At 33.5% G+C, this 27,113-nt stretch overlaps 1 protein-coding gene across 1 annotated transcript; it reads right to left on the bottom strand.

Moving 5' to 3' along the window:
- Positions 1-3,336: 3,336 nt before the first annotated feature.
- LOC124373522 (NFX1-type zinc finger-containing protein 1-like) lies at positions 3,337-24,991 on the bottom strand (the record flags this gene model as incomplete). Its single annotated transcript, XM_046831882.1, is given in 2 exon segments — positions 3,337-5,003; positions 24,877-24,991. A coding segment is annotated over 1 exon segment (1,258 nt), but the record flags the coding sequence as incomplete, so codon positions are not given.
- Between the last annotated feature and the right edge of the window lie 2,122 nt (positions 24,992-27,113).

Raw genomic sequence — 27,113 nt, forward strand, 5'->3', positions numbered from 1 at the left:
AAGTAAAAAAAGAACCACTAATACCAAATGTAAAGGTTAGGTCCGTATTACACGAACATAGGTTAATTAAGATAGCAAGTAAAGTAAAGAACCACTAATCCTAAATGTAAGGGTTAGGTCCGTGTTACACGAACATAGATTAAATAAGATAGTAAGTAAAGTAAAGAGTCAATAATACCAATAACCAATAACCAATTTAAATGTTAGGTCCGTATTGCACGAACATAGATTAAGTAAGATAGTAAGTAAAGTAAAGAACCAATAATACCAATAAACAATTTAAAGGTTAGGTCCGTATCGCACGAACATAGATTAAGTAAGATAGTAAGTAAAGTAAAGAACCACTAATACCAAATGTAAAGGTTAGGTCCGTATTACACGAACATAGGTTAAGTAAGATAGCAAGTAAAGTAAAGAACCAATAATACCAATAAACAATTTAAAGGTTAGGTCCGTATTACACGAACATAGATTAAATAAGATAGTAAGTAAAGTAAAGAGCCTATAATACCAATAACCAATTTAAATGTTAGGTCCGTATTGTACAAACATAGATTAAGTAAGATAGTAAGTAAAGTAAAGAACCAATAACAAATTTAAAGGTTAGGTCCGTATCGCACGAACATAGATTAAGTAAGATAGTAAGTAAAGTAAAGAACCACTAATACCAAATGTAAAGGTTAGGTCCGTATTACACGAACATAGGTTAAGTAAGATAGCAAGTAAAGTAAAGAACCAATAATACCAATAAACAATTTAAAGGTTAGGTCCGTATTACACGAACATAGATTAAATAAGATAGTAAGTAAAGTAAAGAGCCTATAATACCAATAACCAATTTAAATGTTAGGTCCGTATTGCACGAACATAGATTAAGTAAGATAGTAAGTAAAGTAAAGAACCAATAACCAATTTAAAGGTTAGGTCCGTATCGCACGAACATAGATTAAGTAAGATAGTAAGTAAAGTAAAGAACCAATTTAAAGGTTAGGTCCGTATCGCACGAACATAGATTAAGTAAGATAGTAAGTAAAGTAAAGAACCACTAATCTTAAATTTAAAGGTTAGGTCCGTATCGCACGAACATAGATTAAGTAAGATTAAGTAAAAAAGTAAGTAAAGGAAAAGAATACCAAGAATAATACGTTATAAGTAAATTTCGTGTGGCACAACATATAAAGACGATACAGAATATTAATGAAAGGTTAATTATGTATAGTATAGTAATTGAAGTAATATATTACCAATAGCAAGAAGAAATCGATACGTCCGTATCTCACGAACAAGTCGGCAGGAGTGAGGTTAAGATCGCAGCGCAGTGTACGTCTTATCGTCGTGATAGATTTTTGTAGAATGACCTCTCGCTCCTCTGCTGGCCGGTCCGTCTGACGAGTTTGCGTTGTAGCGCATGCGCGACTTATCGTTCATGCCGCAACCCGTCAAGCGGCGAACATGTCGTGGCACGATAGCTGAGGCGAACTTGTTTCATCTCGATCCCGTTAATCTTTGTTGACGGGAAAACTAATCCCACAATAAATCTTGAATGGACGACCCAAGATATAAAAAAAAAAATGCACTGTACTTTTTAGTACCTCACAAGTTTATCATCGACGCCTTGGAGGAGGGAAAAAAATCGTTAAGATACAAAACACACAAAATGGTATAACCCAAATAACAAGAACCCCTCTACCAATCAGCAGGAGAGTACCACAAGACTCTGTATTGGGCCAAGTCCTGTCCATCCTCCTGACGAACGACATGCCACAATACCTAGGCACACACTTTTCCGCTCTGATGTATGCTGATAACACAATACACAGTTGGTGTCTGAATCATCCTTAAACAACCTAGCTGTCAACTCACACTGAACATGGCTTATCAATATTGTAATGGAAATGATTTAGTAGTTAACACTGATAAGACCAAATCGCAATGTCGAAATTCCAGCACTTCCGGACGTAAATTTGGAAACTCATGCCAAGGTTCTGGGGATGATAGTCAGCAACAACTTACAATGGAATAGAAAAAAAGCCATCAGTATAATGTCAAAACTGGTTCCTAGAGAGAGCTGCAATTCCTAAAGAGAGCTGCAAAAGTTTTTCCCCAATCATAAGTTTTTAGCAATAGTTGGCTTATTTATACACCCAAGAAGTTATAGGCATGTTGACAAGGAACTCTACAAAGAGGCCACAACATTCATAGATACATCACTTGCCATTCATTACATTTTCACCTGCCCCTAGACCATGCCACAGTTTGAAAAGAAACCATCCTATATGGGCCAAATGCTGTTCACCTTCTACCAGACGACATGAAGACACTCCAAGAACAGAAGCTGAAAATGACTCTGACCAAATGGCTCATCAACAGAACATTCTACTCCATGAATGAATTCCTGGACCGGAGGAGAAAAGAAGCCAACACAACTTAACCAATCTGTATAGAGAAGTTGTAATAAAGATTACTGACTATTGACTAATGCGAGAACATTCAAGACTAAATTGAAGCTGTGGCTGCTGCAGAATCCTTTTCATACGATTGAGGAGTACTTTGCAAGACGGGCTTTTTTTCTTTGAAAATGTATTGTAATTTTAGTTTTTTTTTATTGATGGAGATAGAATTCTCTAAAAATTTGTAAATAAAGAATTTGTCTATTGTCTATTCACATATTAGAAATGGGTATTCTTAATGCTATAATTCTGTTTAGTTAATTTATTATCAATTGGGGGGAAAAGACAACGCTGAAATTCAGATAGGACTTGATTGTTGGGCCTAGCAGAGACGAGCAAAGGTTGAACTTGAAGAGGGGGAAGAATATGAAGAAGGATCACTTATCAACAAAAGTGCCATTAAGTAACAAAGGAAATAGATCCAGAATAAGTAAAATATGGTTTCTATACCTTGTCAAAACAGTTCCAAATGTTGAAAATATTATAATTGTAAAATTTGACAAGGTATAGTACCATATTTTAGTTAATTATAGTTTACAGAGTTATAGGCCATGAATTTTTATCTAGAATAGGTGCAAAAGTGTTCTTGCCAAAAAAAGTAATATCATTTAAAACTGTTTTCATAGGTAAAATAAAATTATTTAGTGTACATAAAAAAATCAAAAGATTTTCCAAATCACAACCCAACTTAAGTAATAAATAACTCAACTTGTATGGCTGTCATAAGAAAACATTGTTTACATAAAAACAAAACTCACTTATAGAAGGAATATTAGTTCCTTCATGATTGATTATATTGCATACAAATAACAGACATTACCGTATCAGAGTTCTTGCAAATACTGTAATTTGTATTGAATGCAGAATAAAGCAATTGAAAACTTACCGATCTTTGCTCCAAGCTGGTTCAACCAAGGCCTAAGTCTGGCCGCTCCTGAAGTAGTCATTCCTACAACCTTGGCTTTTTTCATAACACTTATATCAGCTGAGTTTCTGGCATCATCCAATTTCTGTTCTAGAACTTGAATATCCCTTTCAATTTTCCTCATCTCTTCTCTAACGCCTTGAGAGATGGTTTCATTTAACAGTTTCTGTTTAGCTGAGTACTCAGCAGCTAATCTCTCCATAGGTTTTGCATATGTATTATAACCATAGTTCTTTGGACGGTGATTCTTTATATTAAAATTTTCCAATACCTCACTCTGGCTTTTGCTGCCAATTCTGATGATATTCTTGGTCTTCTCTAGAATTCCCTCCAGAAATTGGTCCAAGGCCTGGTTCTTGTAACAAACGACTAGAATAGGTGTATCCATTTCCACATTATCCAGAAGTGTGGCAACTATTTGTTTGGCAAGAAAAGTCTTCCCTGTCCCAGGGGGTCCTTGTATTGCTACAAACTCGTTGGTCAGGGCCGCTTGGAAGGCACGATGCTGAGAGGGATTTAATTTCAGTGATTCAAGATGTGGCCACGAAGTAGTACTTAAGACATTGACATAATGATTTCCATTTATTTTGTAGGTTCTAGGACCGAATCCCCTGATATAAGCTGGTGGATTTGGTCTGGAATTGACTTTTATAATGTATTTTTCCATGGGAAATCTTTCATGTGCCATTTTTTGAAGTCCATTCAATACATGGAAATAAGGTTCAAAATACACTTTTGGGAATGCTACAGTGAACTGCCAAGCACAGACATTGACTGTCTCAGACTTGCTATTGAATTTTACCATTATTGTGCTGTTGACACTGTCCATGTCAATCACTGTTCCTGAGAAAAAGGTTTCAAATCTATTTGTTGTAAACAGAAGGAGGGAGCCAAATTTGCAGTCCTTTGACAAATCAGCCCAATTGACATTGTTATTAAATTTTATCTTGTGGCCAAATTTCCCACCACCAATAAAAGAAGATCCTGTTACTTGTACTTGAGTATAGAAGGAAACTTCTGGATCGTCATTGGAAGAATTATGTCTTCGATAGTCTATAATTCCTTTTCGAAGTGAACCCATAAAATCCTCTCGAAGAAGTCTAAATTGTACTGCCAAGTAATGGTCCACATTTCTATATGCACCTTCCACAATATTCTTTTCCAATTCAGGAGTACCGAACAAATCTTTTTCTGTTGGAAAAATACTCACAGTTTTCATTTCATGAATGTGTTCATCAGTGGTTTCACAACTTTCCTGAACATAACCGACATTCCTTGAACGTTCCTTTAGAGGTTTTTTTATTACTCCTCCTCCTGCTTTCACTGGTGCTACCTGAGCTAGTGATTACTTCCTGCGTTTTACAAGTTTTCTTTGATTTTCTTTTACGGGCTGATGTAACATTTTGATTTCTTAAATACTCAGGATAACGAGTCTTAGAATCAATCAATGTATTTTTAGGATTTCCGTCAATAGAAACATGTTGAAATTTATTAGATAAATAATAATACTCATCATCATCATCATAAATCATGTTTATGTTCAAAATATATATTCCAAAGGTTATATTCCCAATCTCAAAAAATATTGAACTCTAACATGTTTTACAGTATTCATCAAATATTTAGATCTGTAAAAATAAAACAAAATTAATCAAATCATACAATACCCATACATTTTCAAAACCATGTACATACAAGTTATAATAAATACATCATCGGTTCCCAAACTGGGCTTCCTGGATTCCCAAATGTTTATGTAGAGCTGAAAGGGATATGAAATACATAAAATTAACAATGGAAGATATGTCAATTGTACTTTTCTAAAATAACTTATAAATAACTATGGAAATGAAATTATAATAGTTAACTAGTTTTTAACTTAAAGACCCTCAGAACCCCTCCAGTAAGCGACTGGCCTTCACTCATTGAATTTAGACTCTCCCACACATTTTGTCCGTGCCTCAGGACTCCTCCACTAAGCGACCACCCTTCACACATTGAATTTAGACTCTCCCACACATTTTGTCCGTGCCTCAGGACCCCTCCACTAAGCGACCACCCTTCACACATTGAATTTAGACTCTCCCACACATTTTGTCCGTGCCTCAGGGTCCCTCCACTAAGCGACCACCCTTCACACATTGAATTTAGACTCTCCCACACATTTTGTCCGTGCCTCAGGACCCCTCCACTAAGCGACCACCCTTCACACATTGAATTTAGACTCTCCCACACATTTTGTCCATGCCTCAGGACCCCTCCACTAAGCGACCACCCTTCACACATTGAATTTAGACTCTCCCACACATTTTGTCCGTGCCTCAGGACTCCTCCACTAAGCGACCACCCTTCACACATTGAATTTAGACTCTCCCACACATTTTGTCCATGCCTCAGGACCCCTCCACTAAGCAACCACCCTTCACACATTGAATTTAGACTCTCCCCACACATTTTGTCCGTGCCTCAGGACTCCTCCACTAAGCGACCACCCTTCACACATTGAATTTAGACTCTCCCACACGTTTTGTCCATGCCTCAGGACCCCTCCACTAAGCAACCACCCTTCACACATTGAATTTAGACTCTCCCACACATTTTGTCCGTGCCTCAGGACCCCTCCACTAAGCGACCACCCTTCACACATTGAATTTAGACTCTCCCACACATTTTGTCCGTGCCTCAGGGTCCCTCCACTAAGCGACCACCCTTCACACATTGAATTTAGACTCTCCCACACATTTTGTCCGTGCCTCAGGACTCCTCCACTAAGCGACCACCCTTCACACATTGAATTTAGACTCTCCCACACATTTTTGTCCGTGCCTCAGGACCCCTCCACTAAGCGACCACCCTTCACACATTGAATTTAGACTCTCCCACACATTTTGTCCGTGCCTCAGGGTCCCTCCACTAAGCGACCACCCTTCACACATTGAATTTAGACTCTCCCACACATTTTGTCCGTGCCTCAGGACTCCTCCACTAAGCGACCACCCTTCACACATTGAATTTAGACTCTCCCACACATTTAGTCAAATCAAATTTTTTAGCTGGTGAAACTGCATCTGCACTTTTCTTGTTTGTTGTAATTGTAATAAATTTGTTTATTGATACAACATATTATTACAGTTCAAAGCATTATAACTTGTTTTTATTCTTAATAGAATTGTTTTCCAGTTACTTTTGATCAGGAAATAGTGATAAGTTGTTAAAGTATGCTGCTATAAATAAGTATAACAGTGAAGTGTATGCGCCGAGTTCTTCTTCAAAGGAAACTTCAACATAAGTTAGTGAAAACACCTCAATACCAATAGGGAAGAGAAGAGATATTAATGTTACATCTCTTCAGTTACAAAGAAAAGAAAATATTTCGATGCGTATTTAAAGGACGGATTTTTAATTTCCAGGACGAGAACTCTCCTAGTCCTCAATGTGTAGACTGTGGTGTACTGTTAACTATAATAGTATGACGCTTTCTATGCTTTACAAGCCATCTTTAAAGAAGACACCCTAACAACTAGGAGAAATATCTCAAGTAATGTTCACGTCTATTTAAACAAAAGAACGTAGTATCCTATTTTGGTTCTTTTTTTAACAAAGACAACAAGAAAACTGTTAAAAGTTCATAAAAAATAAGCTTTTGCATTGCTAACTCTGTATTAAGTCATATAATAGTAGAAAATGTAATAGCGTCCACGGAGAAGAAACCAAGTATGTCGGAGCAAAGCTGCGGAACACCCTCCCACTAGAACTGAAGAGGAGAGACCGACTGCAGTTTGGACACAAACAAACTCTGGCTTCAAGACCATCCATTTTACACAATAAATGAATTTTTAAACAGAACTTTCTAACCTGCTGTAACAAAAGAAAATCTGACGATTGTACTGTTCTCTAAGAATATGTTCAATAAAGAATAATAATAATAGTTCCCAGTGTTAAGTATGAGGTGTATGTAAACATATACATTTAAAAGACTAATTTCTATTTCTCTATCTATATGTTTATCTCATTCTATGTCTGTACGACCATCCATCTTTAAGTTTGTAGGTCTATCTGTCTCTCTACGTTTCTTATTCAGACTGAGAGGCAGAAAGATGCACAGGTAGAGAGACAGATAGACCTACAAATTTAGAGACGGATAGTCGTTATTTTAATTTGGAACAGCAGTCCTTTCACTGCGCCAAATTAAAATTAGCAAGTTACTCTGCCCCACCCAGTAGTTAGTGCCTTGGGTCGTAATTTCAACCAACAGATCTATCCTTGTATAATTAGATTTTGGAACTACAGTACCACATTTTTAATTACTATATGTCAAATAATAGTTTCAGTTAGCTTGGAATTTCAAGGATTGCAACTTTTACAACTATTGTTATTTAATGCACCTGATGGTTATTTTGTCTTAATTAAGAGCAAAGAAAAATAAAATCCAAAAAAATCATCTGAATCAGAATCAGAATCAGAATCAGTCTTTATTGTTACGTCAACGTTTATACATAGCATTGCTATAGAAACAGGTAACATTGTCATAAATTAATGTAATAATGATACATACACATATACATTCATACATATGCACATCACAATTCACATATACATATATACTTAATAAAAATACATATAAGAGGTCAAGACAGCGTAACAAATTTAATGTAATCTATGTTAAAACACAATTTTAAAATTCAGGATCCATCAAATACTCATCAACACTATAATAGTTTTTTTTTTTCCAACAAAAAATCTGTTAGTTTGCTTTTAAATGTTTTTGAATTGATTAAATGTTTATATTTTTGAGGTAACTTATTGTATAGTTTTTTTGCCGTGTATATTGGAGTTTTTTTCTACCAGACGCAGTCGATGTATGGGATATTGAAAATTAGCTTTAAATCTTGTATTGTAATTATGATCAAAGTTATCCCTTGATAAGCTTTCAAAATTTGATTGTACTGTTAGTAGGGTTTTCAGAATGTATAAATTTGGAAGTGATAAGATTTTTAATTCTTTAAACAGAGGTTTGCAAGAAGTTCTAAATGATGAAAAGGTCATTAATCTCATAATTTTTTTTTGGATCTTAAAAATTTTATCAAAGTCAGAAGATGATTCCCAAAATTCAATACCATATTGAATTATTGAAAAAAAGAAAGAGTAGTAAATTATTATTCTAGTTTCCAAATTAATTGAATTTCGTAACACTAGCATTTGATAACATGCCGAGTTTAATCTTCTAATAATATTTTCAATACATTTTTTCCAAGAAAAGTTTATATCCAGATCTTACCTAAAAATTTTGCACTTTTTTGGATTTTATTTTTCTTTGCTCTTAATTAAGACAAAATAACCATCAGGTGCATTAAATAACAATAGTTGTAAAAGTTGCAATCCTTGAAATTACAAGCTAACTGAAACTATTATTTGACATATAGTAATTAAAAATGTGGTACTGTAGTTCCAAAATCTAATTATACAAGGATAGATCTGTTGGTTGAAATTACGACCCAAGGCACTAACTACTGGGTGGGGCAGAGTAACTTGCTAATTTTAATTTGGCGCAGTGAAAGGACTGCTGTTCCAAATTAAAATAACGACTATCCGTCTCTAAATTTGTAGGTCTATCTGTCTCTCTACCTGTACGTCTTTCTGCCTCTCAGTCTGAATAAGAAACGTACAGAGACAGATAGACCTACAAACTTGGAGATGGATGGTCGTACAGACATAGAATGAGATAAACATATACATAGAGAAATAGAAATTAGTCTTTTAAATGTATGTGTTTACATACACCTCATACTTAACACTGGGAACTATTATTATTATTCTTTATTGAACATATTCTTAGAGAACAGTACAATCGTCAGATTTTCTTTTGTTACAGCAGGTTAGAAAGTTCTGTTTAAAAATTCATTTATTGTGTAAAATGGATGGTCTTGAAGCCAGAGTTTTAGTTTGTGTCCAAACTGCAGTCGGTCTCTCCTCTTCAGTTCTAGTGGGAGGGTGTTCCACAGCTTTGCTCCGACATACTTGGCTTCTTCTCCGTGGACGCTATTACATTTTCTACTATTATATGACTTAATTCAGAGTTAGCAATAACTATAAGCTTACCTTAGCTTTAGATGGCTTACAGTCCATGATTAATGAACCAACATGAATAACACAGAAATCACAAATTTGCATTGATCATGTATTAGTTAGAATTCGGAACAGAAACAAAATAGGAGTACAAGCACTGGTAATTGATAGCGGGCTGACTGACCATTGTTTATCAGCTGTACTGTTGGTGCGGGAGGGGGAAGACACACTTAGAAATATCAAGGTCACGGAGCCAGTACCCTCTATCGGTATCAATCACGAATATTTCAGTGATAAGCTAAATAATGTAAATTGGGATTTCGTTTTTAAGGAAAAGAATGCATCTCACGCTTTTGATTTGTTCCACGATAAATTTTGTAACTTGTTAAGAAAAACCGAGAAGGTTGTGCATAAAAAATGTAAATTTCCTAAACTAAAGCCATGGATTACAGATGAAACGTGTAAACTAATTAAAAAGCGTAACATTTTATTAAAAGCAATTTAAAAAAATTCCGACAATATGGAATTATTAACGTATTTTAAAACATTTAGAAACAAGTTAAAGATAGACATAAGGAATCAAAAAGATAGTTATTTGAAAAATATAAGGGAAATTCTAAGAAAACTTGGATGGTTTTAAAAGAGGTAAGTGGTCAACAAACCAAAGTAAATGGTTTGATTTATTTAAAAGAAGACAATATAGGCATAGTTGAACCTTTAGCTGTAGCTGAAGCATTTAATACATATTTCTTGTACATTTCTGAAAAATTAGTAGATAAACAAAAAACTCATAAAACAGTTGATCTTGAGCTGATGGATTGTAAAGACAGCTTTGCTACCCAACCGTTGTCAGGATCAATGTTTCTATCTCCTGTATTAGATAATGATCTAGAAAGAGCAGTAAACTATTTGAAAAATGGAACTACACCAGGTCTTGATGGAGTAAATTCGACAGTGATTAAGATTCATTTTAAGGAAATTAAGGAGGATGCAATGTGTTAAAGTTAACGGAGTAGTAAGTGGAATGGGGGAAATCAAACACGGTGTGCCGCAGGGGTCGGTTTTAGGAACTACGTTATTTTTAATATACATTAATGACTTGTGCAATGCTAAATTAAATGCTAGTATCACTTCTTTCGCTGATAATACTCCTTTGTCTTATTCCGAAGAGTCTTGGAACGAAGTAGCTATTAAGATGAACAGGGATTTGCTTTCGATTTAATGGTGGTTTTGTAAAAACAATATGGCATTGAGCCCTGAAAAAACTCAATTTATCAATTTCTCTATTAAAAAGAATAATAAACAGGAAAATAAAATTGTTTTGAAATGCATTACTTGTATAATGAGTGGTGGTTTTTGCAACGATGGTTGCTGTGAACTAAAGGAAGCACGGAGCGTGAAATATTTAGGAATTATATTAGATGAAAAGTTAAATTGGAAAGATCACATAACACACCTCAAACAAAAAATAAATAATACAACAAGACTCTTCTATTATATTCGAAGTATGTGTAGTGATAGTTTATTAAGAACATTATATCTTTCATTAGTTCATAGTAGGTTAGAATACGGAATAGTGTGTTGGGGAGGCACATATGTCTCAAACTTAAAACCTATAATTACAGCACAGAAAAAATTTATGAGAATAATAACTAAAAGTAATCGATTTGAACATTATTTCCCAATTTTTTGTTCCTTAAAAGTTCTTCCTTTAAGATATATTTATGTATATAAGGTACTCAAAATTTTTTTCTTAAGAAGTAGAAACTGTAGGGAAAATTATGAGTATATTAACAGACTGCGTAGTAATAAAAATGTGTTTGTACCGAAGCCAACAAACACGTATTTTACAAAATCATTTAATTTTTTAGCACCTACATTATTTAACAAATTGCCAAACAACATAAAAGATTTAAGTAATATAAATGTTTTTCTTAAAAAATTAAGACTATGGTTGTTTACAATTCAGAATATTGAAGATTTATTGTTTTATATTTGTAATTAGTTGTTTTAGTTTTCCCTCCTACTTTACTCCACTGTACTTTGCTTTACTTACTGTATATTGCCTTATGATAAGTATTATAGTTATGAAATCATAAATTCTCTCAATAAGTATTTAAGTTGTTTTGTCTAATGATTTTGTAAGTGTTCATATTATAAATTGTAGTACAGTGGAGTCCCGCTAATCCGAACACGTGTAATCCGAACGTTGGTTAATCCGAACAGGTCCAGGAGGAATTATTTATAACGATAATGAACAGTTATAGGAACTAATTACATAAAAAATGAAAATGGATGCATCATTTCGTACATAAACAAAGAAAACTTTAATTAAATAGACATACTGTACAGTATATTTTATTAAGACAAACTGTGTACGGTACAGTACATAAATAATGAAGTTAAATACAGTATCAAATTGAAACTTATAGGTTAAGTATGAGTTAAATTACTGTATTAAGAAGTGAAATCAAACGAAAATTGGACGTACAGTACTGATATTATTATTGAGTACAATATTAATTGTTAAAAGACATAAATTCAGTTATTGTCTTCTGTCGCATTGAAGAGAGTCTATTGGATGACGCGTAGTTTCGTACAACTATTGAACGCGTGTACCCGTACAATATCCAGTACGCTCACATTGCTTACCAATAGAACTCTCACAATAAATACGGTAAATGTGCTTAATATTCGCAAACACTTTTATCTGTCAAGAAATACAATGCAACAGTCAGAAAACATGTTTTAATAAACAATGTTGATAATTCTATAACAAAACAGACCCATTCTCAAGTTTAAAACCGTATTTTTCTGTAATTCTGGCTAATCCGAACAATCACATAATCCGAATAGGGCTCGGTCCCAATTAGGTCGGATTAACGGGACTCTACTGTAGTTTGGAAGAGTAGTATTTATTGTATATTTGATTGTGTATTATAGATTTAAGTATAATTACTTTATTTTTGTTTATATAATTTAGTTGCCATATGAACGGTGATATTTAAAATTGCAGTAAAGCCTCCAATCAGGCTAAGCCTTGGAGAATTAAATATTTCTCACGATATACTTATTAAATGTATGTATTCATTCAATTCAATTCATTTATTGCCGTTAAATAACATATGTTAAAATAGGCTTTGTCACATTAGTCAATTAAATGGTAGCACAATGATACAAATAAAATAGCAGACATTTGACTTCAGCGAAAATTTGATGTAAGATAGCTTGTTGTTTATCAATGTGTCTTAATCTAAATATAACAATTAACAATATATAACAATGAACAAATATAACAATTAACAAACATAACAATTAATAAAATTAACATCAATAAATACAACAAATAATAAACAATTACAAAATATGAGAATAAATTATGATATATAAATATTACACCTAAAATATTATGTCATCTAATGAAACATTGTAGAATTCGTCTAAACTATAAAAAGCTTTTTTTAAAAACCATTTCTTAAGAACTAATTTAAAACTATTTACAGACAAAGACTTTACATTTAGAGGTAATTTGTTAAAAAGCTTTATGCCAATATGTATGTAATTACTTTTCGTCTTACTTAGACGTACAAATTCTTCATCGATAAGGTTTGTATTTCTGGTGTTATATACATGTTTACTGCTTCGTAAATTAAATTCTGCATAATGGTCTTAAACATACATAATTGATTGAAACATGACCACACAGGGTAACGTTAGAATACTCAAATCAATAAAATGCGGTCTACATGATTCAGTGTCCCCAATTCCCACTATACATCTAATCGCCTTCTTTTGCCATATAAAAACCTGTTGAGCCCCAGAGGAGTTTCCCCAAAGAGTTGTACCGTATAATAGGTGACAGTGAAAAAAAGAGTAGTAAGCATTTAAAATAAGTTCCCTACTGGTACATGTTTTTAGTTTCCTTAATAAGAAAAGAACTTTAGCCAATTTTTTACACAATTTATTTGTATGTTCATTCCAACTAAGCTTGCAGTCTAGATTTATTCCTAGGAGTTTAACAGATCTATTTTCAGTGTTTTTAAGCCCAAAAACAATTCTTTCAGTCTTATTTTTATTAAGTAATAATTTATTATTTTCAAGCCATATGCAAGACTTTTTAAATGTGGTTTCACTGTCTTCGAGTAATATATTAAGATCTTTTCCTGCATTTAACAATGTTGTGTCATCAGCATATAAAGCACAATTTCTGGACAAGAAACTTGGGAGGTCATTAGTAAAAATAATAAAAAGAAATGGCCCAAGTACTGAGCCCTGGGGAACCTCGTTTAATACTTTTTGCAGGCTTGATTGTTGTTCACCAGTTTTAACCATTTGATATCCATCCCTCAAGTACGACCTTAATAGATTTAGCTCATTTTGCACAATACCGTAAAATTCAAGTTTTGTCATAAGAATATCATGAGACACAATGTCAAACGCTTTACTTAGGTCCAACAAGGTTGCATGAGTATAATTTTTTTATTAAAATCCTTGAAATACATAGGATACTATATTTTCTATAGCATTGATGGTAGAAAATATGTATGTAAACATACATTGATTCTGTATGTATGTAAGGTGTTGTTTGAGAAATAAAATTTCTTTCTTTCTTTCTTTCATTTGATGAAACATTGTATCCTTTCCTACAAAAGTCTATTTTACATTCACTTTGTATATTTAGATTGTTCCAACATATAACCTTTTGTATGTTTTGAAAATTACTTTTTAGAGTTTTTACTTTATACAAAAAAAACAAAATAATGCTGATTTGAGTCGAAAGAATCTCATTAAACATATTTATTTATAAGTGACTATGTGATGAGTGTCCGCAACTAAAAGTTTTTCAACGGCCAGGATCCAGGATTAACACGTTCCCTATCAACACGTAAGAAAACACCGTTACAACAGCCCGGTGCCAAAAAATACAGTTGTCACTTCAAATTATTCTCCCCATAGACTGACAACTGTAGGTTACCCATGGACTGAATGCACTGAACCAATGTCAGCTACTATTGACGTAAAAACAATGTTGTTTTATTGTCTCTTACAACCTTTTGATCTATGTTATCAACTTAAATTTAGTTGTTCGGTCAACAGGAATGTTTGAAAATTGGGCTGGCCACACGTTTCCTGAGTGGGATAATTTTTACTGTTTTTTAATCCTTATCTTGTAACTAAATTTCCTACAAACGGCATTCAACAAGATGGCCGAATAGTGATGTATGTTATATATTGTAATGGATTGAAATTGTGGTTGAAATTTGTAATATATTGTCGTGTTTTATTGAATTGATAAAATACACCACAATAGAAAACATATTCTCTACATCAACTATAGCTTACATTGGTCTATGAGAATATTAACATGTTTTAAGTTATATACATTGCAAGGTACGCAATAGACTGGTAACACTTATAATTAATTAACATAACTGAAGTTTAGTTTATGACAATTGAAGGATTGTGAAGGAAACAGGATTTTTCCAGACATTTGTCATCGTAAGACGTTTAGTTTCATTGAACGATGGATAAATGTCCAGAAAAATCCTGTTTCCTGGGTAAATTAAAGTATAATTTATGAAGGAAAATTATGTTTTTCTTTACTGATTTACGTATCTAATCATTGTCTGATTGATGAAACAAATGTTTTTAGGTTGGTCTATTCGAAAGTATGTGTCACCATCTTTAGTGTCTGGTAGAAAACAAGTCTAACAGGATTGGACAGTGAGAAAAAGTTTATACTCAGTAGCAAACATGTTAAGACATCCTGCTTTACTGCCGTATTAGAACCCTACAAAAACAGCAAACCCTACAGTAAATTAAACTCATTTTATTTAATATCATGAAGAATGATAAGCTAACTTGCTTCAAAGCTAGATGTAGACCTGACAGTTCTATTTCAATTCTCTATAAATCTGATAATCAGTAAAGGGAATAACAGCCAACAGTATGTTTACAATTATGGAGAATTTGTTTGATTGCCAATATTATTTAAGTTATTGTCAGTATTGATAAGAATAATAGTGTAAGCATTGATCATGTAATGTACCTGAAAGATAATTTCATTGGTTAACTTTAGAAGTGACAAATATCAGATTTCCAAGGTTTTCCTTATTTCTGAGGTAGTTTTGGATTATATTCTGTACTATTTTACTTTAATTCATGGTTTAATGTTGCACCCTAACACAACATTTATCAATGGAAAGTTAAAGAAAAACTACAATATTTGTAAACAGTTGACAGTTAAACGCTTGCACCAATGAAATTCATAAACGGAAAAATTCCGTATGGGTAGCACCAGTCTAAGAAAAGTTCCATTTTTAGAGCAACTATGGTCAATCATGTGTTTTATATAAAAGTTATAATTTTCATGTAACAGAATTTGGAAATTAGCCTATGTCTTATTTGAAAACTACAAGCAAACAAAAGTTCCAGCAGTAGAAAAAACAGCTGAGTCTATTTATTTCTATATATTATATAAAACAATTAATTTTTAGAAATTACGTTTATACCAAACAAAAGCTTAAGGTCTGTAAAAGCGTTTAACTACCACAGTAATCGTACAAATTTGCTACAAAATGTATATCATGAAATAAAAATATAGTTATTTTAAATATCTGTTAAATTTACTACTGCTTCAGCTCTTTTTGAGCTAAAAACACAATAGTACTTTCATTGTAATTTTATTTAGGTTTTACAATTAGTAATAATTTAAACTATTATATGAACTTGTTCTCCTTTTTGTTTTCTACATAAAAATAAATTATTTATCAACAATAAACATTATTTAAGATTTTATACAGTTAATTTGAATTAAAGTAAACTTTTTTGTAATTTTGAAGTTTTAGGTAGATTTTATATACAACCAGTCTTATTGTAGTAATTGGAAAAATTTCTGCATAACTTAACTACCGAACATGATCCCCAAAAACCGAAACCATCCCTGTCCTAAATGATTTAAATATACTTACATAGCGGCAACTTGTAGATACGATAATTGTCACTAAAAACCCCGAAAAAGTTTAAACCACAAAATATATCCTATAAATATCTCGCAGAAGATCTTTGGCCAGCTTGATTCGTCATTTTTTACAATTGGTGGCTGTATACAACTTTTTAAATTCACAATTAAGTTATAATATGAACCTAGAGAAAAAACATGTTCAGAAATGCTTATAAGATTTACTAAAAATTTGTGGAAATCAATTTTGTTGGTACCAGGACTACATCTCAAATGGTTTTCAAGATATTGATTAAATGTAATCCTATAAGAACTTTTCTATCACATAGATATGCTGAAACAAGTTTAATCTTGGTACAAAACTTGATCCTTGAAATGTCGACTAAGTTTACTAAACTGTTTGGTACACCATCTCTCTTTACTATGATGGTCTTTTAAACTTTTAAATGTTCACATCTCTGTTATTTATAAACTTAGAGTAAAATCAAAAACTGTTCTAATATGATTATAATATTAACGTTTTATTATTTATTAACATTTGTTTGGTATCGGTAAATCCAATGCTCGCATAAATTAATATTTCAGATGTCACCAAAAGTACCTAAGTCACTTCTTTCTAAGAAATAGAGCCAGAAGGACTATTTCTATTACAATCAACATAATAAAAAACTATTATGTGCAATACAAAAATGTGTTTCTAAAGAAACAAATGAGTTTCCAAACTTTTTTATATCTTGGAAATGATTAAACATTTATTACTCTTTTTTAAAGTAATCGGTTTTGACATTTTAAAACAGGAATTTTGTGCCAGATTCATAATTTGTGGAATAAGTCGATCAGATGAAAAATTACAGTTATATATCACTCTATGGCTTCAGCGTAGCCTATTATGTGTAATTTAGTGAATCCCTGGACTAAATGGGATCTCACTGAACATGAGAGAAGCATGAGAATGAGCAGAATGGTAATACAGTCGCCTTCCTCCAGAGTGGTGTCTGACCTTCTCCCACTAAATAGATCGATGTCTTCTCGGGTTATAGGCCTGATCACAGGACATGGTCACCTGAGGAAGCATCTTCACAGAGTCAGCATCCTTCAGGAGGATCCGCTCTGTAGACTGTGTGATGGGCTGGATGAAACTGCCGAACACTTGCTCTTTGATTGTCCTTCAATAACAAGGGAGCGGTATGCCATCTTTGATAGTTTGGACAAGGGAGGTGAATTTCCCCAGGAGGACCTGATAAGTTGTTTTTGGCGGTTTGTGGAAGTGCTGAAATCATAGACTGGTAGGACTAACGGTGTGCTCCCGGGGTGCGCAAAAGGCCCTTGAGGCTGAAGTGCATGGTAGTAGGCCGCCCCATAGAAGAAGAAGAAGGCAAAAGTCAGTCTGCCACTCTCGGAGATTCTGACTGGGCCTTCTAGCTTTAAACAATAATGAACATTGTAAATTCATAATAGATGAAAAATTCGGGGGAGTTTTCATTTTTAGTTATTTCCAAAAACAGAGTAAGGTTTATGTTACACGTAGAACTGCATTAACCCATTGGCCTTGTACCACGGAACGGTGCCGTGACAGCTAGTCTAAGCTTAAATGTTTATCACGGAATCGTTTCATAACGAGTACAGTGCCATCTACATGTTATTTTTTAGCTCATTTTTCATCAAAATGTTTTAAAATGTTGATCAAACCAATGAGAAAAGTCTTAAAATATGTGTGGAAAAATATTTAAAGCTGTTAAAGTAAACATATTATACTGATATATTACATCAATCTAGTTACATCTAACTTTTAATGTAATATTTTCCATTGGTCTTAGGTTGAATTTTGTAACTTGTGATGTGTAATATTATTGCTTTATACAACCTTGCTTTATATTGCAATGTTTGGCCAACAGATAATGCTTCGCATGGCTGATTGTCTTCTGCTTTGTGTTGATGCACAACAAACATGACTCTGGCGTGCTGATAGTAAACATTCAGCATTCATACGGGAGTTGTTTATAGTGGTTATGGCCATGGCTGAGCCTTCAAATCAGTTTGACAGGGTGTTTCTAGTGAAATTGATAAACTTATTAAATAATCAATAAAAATAAATTACTACAAAAATCTTAATGAATTACAAGAGAAAAAAATCTACACTTTTGAGATTTTTAGTGTTTTTGAAAAAACATATATTCTAAGTTATGCATTTACATATCTATATTTTATATAAAAGAAAGTCGTGTTAGTTACAGTATTTATAACTCGAGAACGGTGTTGACCGGTTTTTGAAGATGTTTATGTGTTTGGAATTGTCTTCATCGGGAATAGGATAATAAGTATTAAAATATCATAAAAGTTCACAGTATTTCGCCCCACTGGTCTCTAAAAGTTACGGAAATACCCATAAGAAATGCATTGCAGCAAACATATGTTATTAAGTGAAAGATCCCGTTCAAATTAAATCAGCTGTTCTTTGTAAAATATATAATGCGACAAAAGAAATATATGTTTATATCATTTAATTACCATTTTAAATGTCTTTACATTTATAGTTTGAAAGCATAGAATAAGCTTAAAAAAGAGAAATAGCAAATTTTGTTTCAACTGTTTCTGCAATCACTGTTAAGCATAGACTTTACAATCCAGATAATACAATTCAAATTTTAATTGTTTACAATTCAAAGCAATTATCTCTGCATCTCCAAGTCAAATACGTACATTATTTGATATCATCATTTTGACATGCTTTCCATCGAACCCATCTAACCTGTGGCACAAATACAAGGATAATTTGGCAGAAGATATTTTACACCAAATTTGTGTCAGTTCAAGACATTCCGATCTTGAAATGAATGATGAGATACATAATCGGGCCTTGCTCTTGATTGAAGACATTTGTTATCTCACGTGCGGTAGTTTATTAGTCAGGTTAGAATACCAGCGCCAAATCGTGAAATGAATGACGCATTTAATCGGGAACGGGAACGTGAATATAATCACCAGGAATTAGATTTAGTAGTTCAAACGAATGTACCCCTGATGAATCCCCAACAAAAGGAAGTTTATAATACATTAATGAAGGCAATTGATGATGGAAACGGTGGTTTATATTTCCTGGATGCCCCTGGTGGAACTGGTAAGACATTCCTCAAGTCAGTAGTTTTAGCCACTGTTCGTGCAAGTACCAACATTGCGGTTGCAGTCGCTTCTTCTGGAATAGCAGCCACATTGCTAGAAGGATGTCGTATGGCACATTCTGCATTAAAATTGCCGTTAAATCTTCAATTTATTGAAGAACCAACATGCAACATTACAAAGCGCTCCGCTATGGCCAAAGTTTCATCAGAATCGAAGATCATAATCTGGGATGAATACACAATGGCACATAAACGTGCAATGGAAACACTTAACCGAACATTGCAAGATCTACTTAATGACTCAAGATGTTTTGAGGCGCAATGATTTTACTGTCTGGCGTTTTTTGCCAAACATTGCCAGTAATTCCCAGATCGACTGCTGCTGACGAAATAAACCCTTGCCTCAAATCATCGAATCTATGGCGCTATGTTAAGAAACTTCAGCTGACAAAATACATGAGAGTTGCATTGCTGAACGATACATCTGCTGAAGATTTCTCTGAGCGATTGCTGACTATCGGTAATGGTCGTGTACCTGTTGACGAATCGAGCGGATGGATTTCATTTCCTCCGAATTTCTATAACTTTGTCTCATCGAAAGACAAACTCATCAATAAAGTATTCCCAAACATCATTACTAACCTCAAAAATAATGAATGGTTGAGTGAGCGAGCAATTTTGGCAGCTAAGAATAAAGATGTAGATAACTTAAACTACATAATCCAGAATGAGATCATTGGTACACTGCATTCTTTCAAATCTATTGACTGTGTAACAAATAAAGATGATGCCAATAACCATCCAATTGATTTTTTTTTAACCACATTTTTTTGTGTAAACCACTAACAAAGCTGGATTCGAGGTTGGTAATCACGAGGTAACAGTGCGTGAACTCGTTGTACGTGGTAAGGATGAAGTTGTTGCTCACGTAGTATAGTCCAGACTGTTTCATTGCTAACATTGAACTGCAAACCAATTTCTCTAGTACTTTTGTTGGGGTGGTCTGATATGACATCCAATATGGATTCTTCCAATTCAGGAGTTCTTACTGAAACCTGTCGGCCTGAGTTACCTGGTTTTTGGTGTGAAAAGCTTCCTGTCTCTGCAAGTTGTCGATGAATTGTTGAAAAAGTTTCATTACAAGGTAACACACAATTTGGGAAACGTTCCTGATACAGTATTCTCGCTGCAGTACCACTACAATTAGCAAGGCCATACATTAGATGCATGTCTCCCCAATTCTGAGTTGGTAAAATCATTGGTAATATCATTATTTGCCATTCCTGTTGCTAATGAAAAGAAACTAAATCATAAACACTTACTAATTAAAACAAACAATACTTTATACTAAAGTAATTGGAATGGACACAAAACAACTTTTACATTACAGAAGAAATAGGTTAAGTTAGTTATGAGTAAAATGCAAACAATGCCAGAAACATAAACAACTTTTAATAGCTTAAATAAACAGCTGTTCACATTAATCAGCTCATTTACTTTAAATCAGCTGTTCAGATTAAAATAGTTTAGAATACTATACTTCCTGTTGTGTAATGTTGTAAAACCTGGTATTATGTTTGGTAGTACTACTGTAATCAGTTGTTTTTTATTTGATTTTAATGAAACAACCACTGTTAGATTTACAATAAATTTTACAACATTTTATTATTCTTGTAAAATTTTCATACAGGGTATCGATTTTGCGGAATTTAACATCAAAATTTATGATCGGCTGCCATTTTGAAACGGGTTAAGATAATTTGTTCATATTTTTTTCTCAAATGGGTATACAAAAGGTCAACACAACTGCAAAGTTGCATAAATTTATCTTTACTGGTATAAGAGATATACTTTTTTGGTAAAAATCACTTGGAGACAGATAGATGGAAAACTAAAGGTTTTAGGACATACATCCATATGAAGTTTTTTTCTCATTTTCTTGTCTAGAACAAAATACTACAATATTGAAACACCTTTAGTAACACCCTGCGCATGCACACACACGCGCACACACACACACGCATATGCGCACACACACACACACGCGCGCGCGCGTGCGCACACACACACACACACACACAACTCAAATTGCATATATACTAAAAACAATTAAAATATTTTCAGCAATTTCATTGAATTAACACATTCAGCGCCATGTGTATCATAAATGATACACACCAGCAGTAACGTTGTGGGCCATGTGTATCATTTATGATACACAAAGCTGTTTAGGCAGGGGCCGAGTTAAAATTTTCATTTTTACCGTCAGGGGCCAAGTGCGATTTAAGATCAAGAGTGCTTTTAGAAACACAGTACTATAATTCTTTTTGAAATCAGACGAACAGTATTGGCAGTACATTAATTTTTCATGTCTGTGCAAAAATGATACACGTGGCCCAGACTGTGACAATCAACTAAATTTTGTTGGTAGGGGCCATGTGTATCATTTTTGCACACTTGTTAATTTTTGTATTATTATACTTGAATTTTACAAATAGCCCTGTTTTTTCTGGTTGACATGCTGATTTATTACTGTTAGAAAATGGAGGAAAATAATTCTACAAAAAAAGATGATGATGTATGTAAAGGTGACAATTTGACTCCAAGAAAAATTGACAGATTTTTACGAGAGCCAAATGAAGACGATAGTGATGTTGATTTGAGTGGGGAAAGCGAAGTATTTGACTCTGATCGTGATCCGGAATATCATCCAAGTGTGGACAGTGATTATAGTGACACTCGAAAACCACGATTCAGTGAACTATTTGAAAAAAGATTTGAAAGACAAGGTAATCAAGACAATGTAGCAGGACCTTCAATTACAGCCAGAGATGACGTGACTAGTGAAGATAGTGAATATGAAAAACTACTAAAAAAGAAAAACTACAGAAAAAAGAAAGAAAGCTGTAAAAATGGGCAACTGAAAAAAAGAAAAATTCAAGCAAGAAATATGAAGAAACATAAAGTTGACCACAAAAAAAAAAAAATAATAATAACAGGAAAGTTACTGAGAACGAAACTGAACAAGACAAAGACGAAATAGACAAAACGGGTGACACTAGCGAGGAAGAAAATAAAGAGGAAGAGAATTATTGTGAAAAAGATGAAGATAATAATGGCGATGATGATTTTGATGAAGATGACGAAGAAGAAAATTATCAAGAGTCTCAAACAGAAGGAAAGGGAAAAAATAAAGAGAAGAAAAGGAAGAGGACTGCAAGGGAGCATGAATATAAATTGACAGTTTTTGGAACAGAAACAAGTTTACACGGTATGTGACACTTGCGAAGGAAATCCCTACATGTGCCGTACGTGTTTCAACAACAAACACTATTCACGAAAACTTAGTTTTTATTTTAGCAGCTCAACTAATGATTTTTTATAGGTACCCATTTTATATTCATTTTATATTTTACCAGTCGTATATAGACATTTGTATAATAAAACATGTTTAGAAATAGAGTGTATGTACTTCATTAGAAACCTGTGATCTAAAAAGTAATCTGACGTCCTGGGCCGGAACTGGCCGGGTTCTGTGGTAGGCCTGGGCCATGAGATTCAGCCTATAGTGTTAAAAGCATTGTAGAAGAGCTCAGTTTTGATATATATGGCTCAAACTAGAAACTGACGTATGTATCAGAAATGATACACGCGGCCCACTTGGTAACATGGGGCGTGTATCATTTTTGATACACATGGCCCTGACCGTTAATACATGGAAAAACCTAATGGCCCGTGCTAAATGAATTGTGTCATTTGCCCTGGCGCTGAATGTGTTAATTGAGTGTTACACATTGAATTAATTTCAAACAATTTTGTTTTAATACATTAAAAACAGCTAGCTTTAAATAAATTTTAATTAAGTATAATAAAAATGAGTTTGTATTTGATAATTTAGGTGTTTCTAATATTGATAATTTTGTTAGCTGATTAGGTTATCAACCGACGTGAAACTGGCCATAGATTCCATCCATAAAAAGAACGAGTACCGGGAAGCCGACGTGAAACTGGCCATAGATTCCATCCATAAAAAGAACGAACGAGTACCGGGAAGCCGACGTGAAACTGGCCATAGATTCCATCCATAAAAAGAACGAGTACCGGGAACTAGTTCCTAAATGAATCCTAACCTAGTTCATCAACTCAAACCATACAAAATATATATTTAATTAATAACGTGAAGATAAATACTACAAATACAAATTTTAAATGAACAAACACTACTTTTATGATAATAATCCCCTTTTATAGTGGCAATTTTCAAGACTATACTCAATTAAAAGGCAAGTTTTGAGAAACCCTATAAAAGGGCCCATGCCTTAAAAACGTACAAGCCAATTTTGATAAAACTTTTTATACACATTCACTACATGGTCTACTATACTAAAATACAAGCCTCATTCTTAGGCCGCAACTATTTCCGGAGCCACATCAACTTTACAGGCCAAGTGCTGACAAAAACCAATCTATGGATAGCCATATCTCAAAAACGTACGAGCCAATTTTAATAAAACTTTCTATACACATTCACTACATGGTCTACTATACTAAAATACAAGCCTCATTCTTAGGCCGCAACTATTTCCGGAGCCACATCAACTTTACAGGCCAAGTGCTGACAAAAACCAATCTATGGATAGCCATATCTCAAAAACGTACGAGCCAATTTTGATAAAATTTTCTGTACACATTCACTACATGGTCTACTATACTAAAATACAAGCCTCATTCTTAGGCCGCAACTATTTCCGGAGCCACATCAACTTTACAGGCCAAGTGCTGACAAAAACCAATCTATGGATAGCCATATCTCAAAAACGTACGAGCCAATTTTAATAAAAACGTTCTATACACATTCACTACATGGTCTACTATACTAAAATACAAGCCTCATTTTTATTTCCGGAGCCCCATCAACTTTACAGGCCAAGTGCTGACAAAAACCAATCTATGGATGTCCATCCCTCAAAAACGTACGAGCCAATTTTGATAAAACTTTCTATACACAATCACTACATGGTCTACTATACTAAAATACAAGCCTATACATGGTGGCCTTCTCTCATACTGCAACCTAACTAGACCTATCAGGGGATATCTTAAGGAACCTTTAAACAATATTGTTCAATCCATTTCCACCAACATATTTTGTTAATGTCTCCTGTGTGTGACATTGAAGAAAACAATCAAACAAAATAAACGTTAGACCTACTAAACATGATTGTGCAATATATTCAGCTATTAGTACTAGTTAATACACATAGTTGTATCTAGTGTAGTTACACATTGATTTAAAGATTAAATTAGTGAATAATGTAAGGTCTACTGTTGGAAAGTTCAGAGTTATGTATTTACCTTAATCTAAGAATCGTATTTAACTAATATCGCCTGTCAACGTCAACACTAAAGTAAACAAGCAGAAAGGTTACCTGCAGTTGCAGTGGAGTGATCCTCTAATGTTGTGAGATGTGTCGTCGAAAACTGAAAAAAAATTTCACTAGACAGCAGAGCGTGAAATGTAAGTAAAGCCCTTATCTATGTATGGGACGGTTTTAACCAGAGTGATTATCCGCATCCGGTCAGTTCCAAGCTCCCACACCAGGTTGCCGGGTAGTCTGTCTGATATGCCACGAGCTCCTCCAGTTTGTTTTCAATGGGGTGATCGTGACAGGCGGAGAGAAAGAGTGGGGGCAGAGCCGAGCAGTACCGATAAATCCCGAACATTCCTGACAAACCCTGTACATGCGGCTGATAGCGACCTCAGTTCGGAACGGTTCTGATTTCTATTATCTTACGAATTAATGAGTCGTTTTATATCCGAATTAATGAGTCGTTTTATATCCGAATTAATGAGTCGTTTTATATCCGAATTAATGAGTTCGTTTTTATATCCGAACATATCTGCAAAACATAGAAATTATATCGAATTAATTATATTAATATTGAACTTTCTTTATAACTCCAAAGATACTTTACAAAATGTGAGATGGTGCACAACGAATAAAATGTCATAATCTAGAATAGAATAGAAAAATTATTTATTTTCTTGAAAATATGTACAATAGTAAAATTATATAAACATCATTTATACCTTAAGCACAAACACAAACATTGCTCCTTAGTTGTAGACACAATTTACATGAGAATAAAAATAAAACAATGTTACTTTTTATTAAAGAAATATGAACATGTCTTTTTTTATTTTAAATACAGCTAGGGTACATCAATAAACAAAATTCAAGAAAACAAAATAGGACCTCAAAAGGCAAGGAACTGCCTGTGTAGAGGCTCCAACTTTCTTAGAAAAACAAAAGAAAACAACACTCAAGCAAATGAAATTAACAAATAAATTCAAATACGATAAATCTACCCATTTAAACTAAGCTTTAATAAAACAAATTTGAATAAAAAAACACATTATATAATTTTCAAAGTCTAAAGCTAATTCAGTATACATAAAATGCCATAAATATAAATTATAACCATATCCAGTTATCTTTTTGTGATATTGGAATATATTCAAATTAATAGGACAAAAGCAACATATTATAATGTGGAGTCCTTAATTTGTAGTAAATAAATTAATAATTACTTAACCAAAAACATAATTATAGAAATATGACAAAATCAATGACAACTACCTGACTTAAATACCTAACATAGCACGTGACATAATTAATAAAATACAAAATTATCCTAATTATATTATATTACTGTACAGATTTATGATACAATTATACAAATTTATACAATTTATTGAAGTCTGCCATTGTTACTCAGAAGGCTTAAGTCCAGGCAAATCTCCAACTTTTTCTCCTCTGTGAGGCTTCTCTGCGAGGATTTTATTTTTCTTCTTCGTGGAAACATAACTCCTTTGTTTGGTAATATTGCTATTACCTGGTTGCCTGTTACACTCTTCTTCCTAAAACATAAAATTCGATAAATTTGACAGAATTTTCCGTGGCATAGTTTTGAGCTACTATTACTTGTTTTAAATTTAATTCAATTTAAATTTTACTACTAAACAATAAATAGTGGTTTAATTAAAACTGGTCATAAAGTGATTGGACTTACCTTAAACTGGTATCTGCGCAGTAGTGGCCATTGCCTCTAGTGTAGTTAACATTTGTGTAAAATGTTTATCAATATATTCTTTTTTGGTCTGAAGTAGTTGTTTTTCTTGTCATATATTGCATCAGGATGTCATTTTTGTCGTATATTCTCTTTGTGCGGGCCTCGTCATTAGGAGTGTTGATTTTGTCACATGAAATTTCCTTTAATACTTCCTCTTTTAAATTTGTATTATCATCGATGTCTATTTTCAATTCCCCAGTCTCATACATTTCCAAAGGTGAGTCATCGGTTTTGCTACAGAGTGAGCGAGCCACCAAATGGATATGCTTGCACATGTTGTTTTTTATACTATTGTCCATAACACGAGCATATGTATTCATGAAAACAGGAATTACAATGTAGGCACAAAAGTACACAACAGTTGCATTCTTTTAACTTTTTTCACTGAATAAAATTCTTGTGCTTTAGAAGATAACACTTGCCATTCATTTTCCAATGCAATGATGTTAAAGTCGGCA

Source organism: Homalodisca vitripennis, unplaced genomic scaffold (genome assembly GCF_021130785.1).
Source record: "Homalodisca vitripennis isolate AUS2020 unplaced genomic scaffold, UT_GWSS_2.1 ScUCBcl_5830;HRSCAF=12751, whole genome shotgun sequence".
Lineage (NCBI taxonomy): Eukaryota > Metazoa > Arthropoda > Insecta > Hemiptera > Cicadellidae > Homalodisca > Homalodisca vitripennis.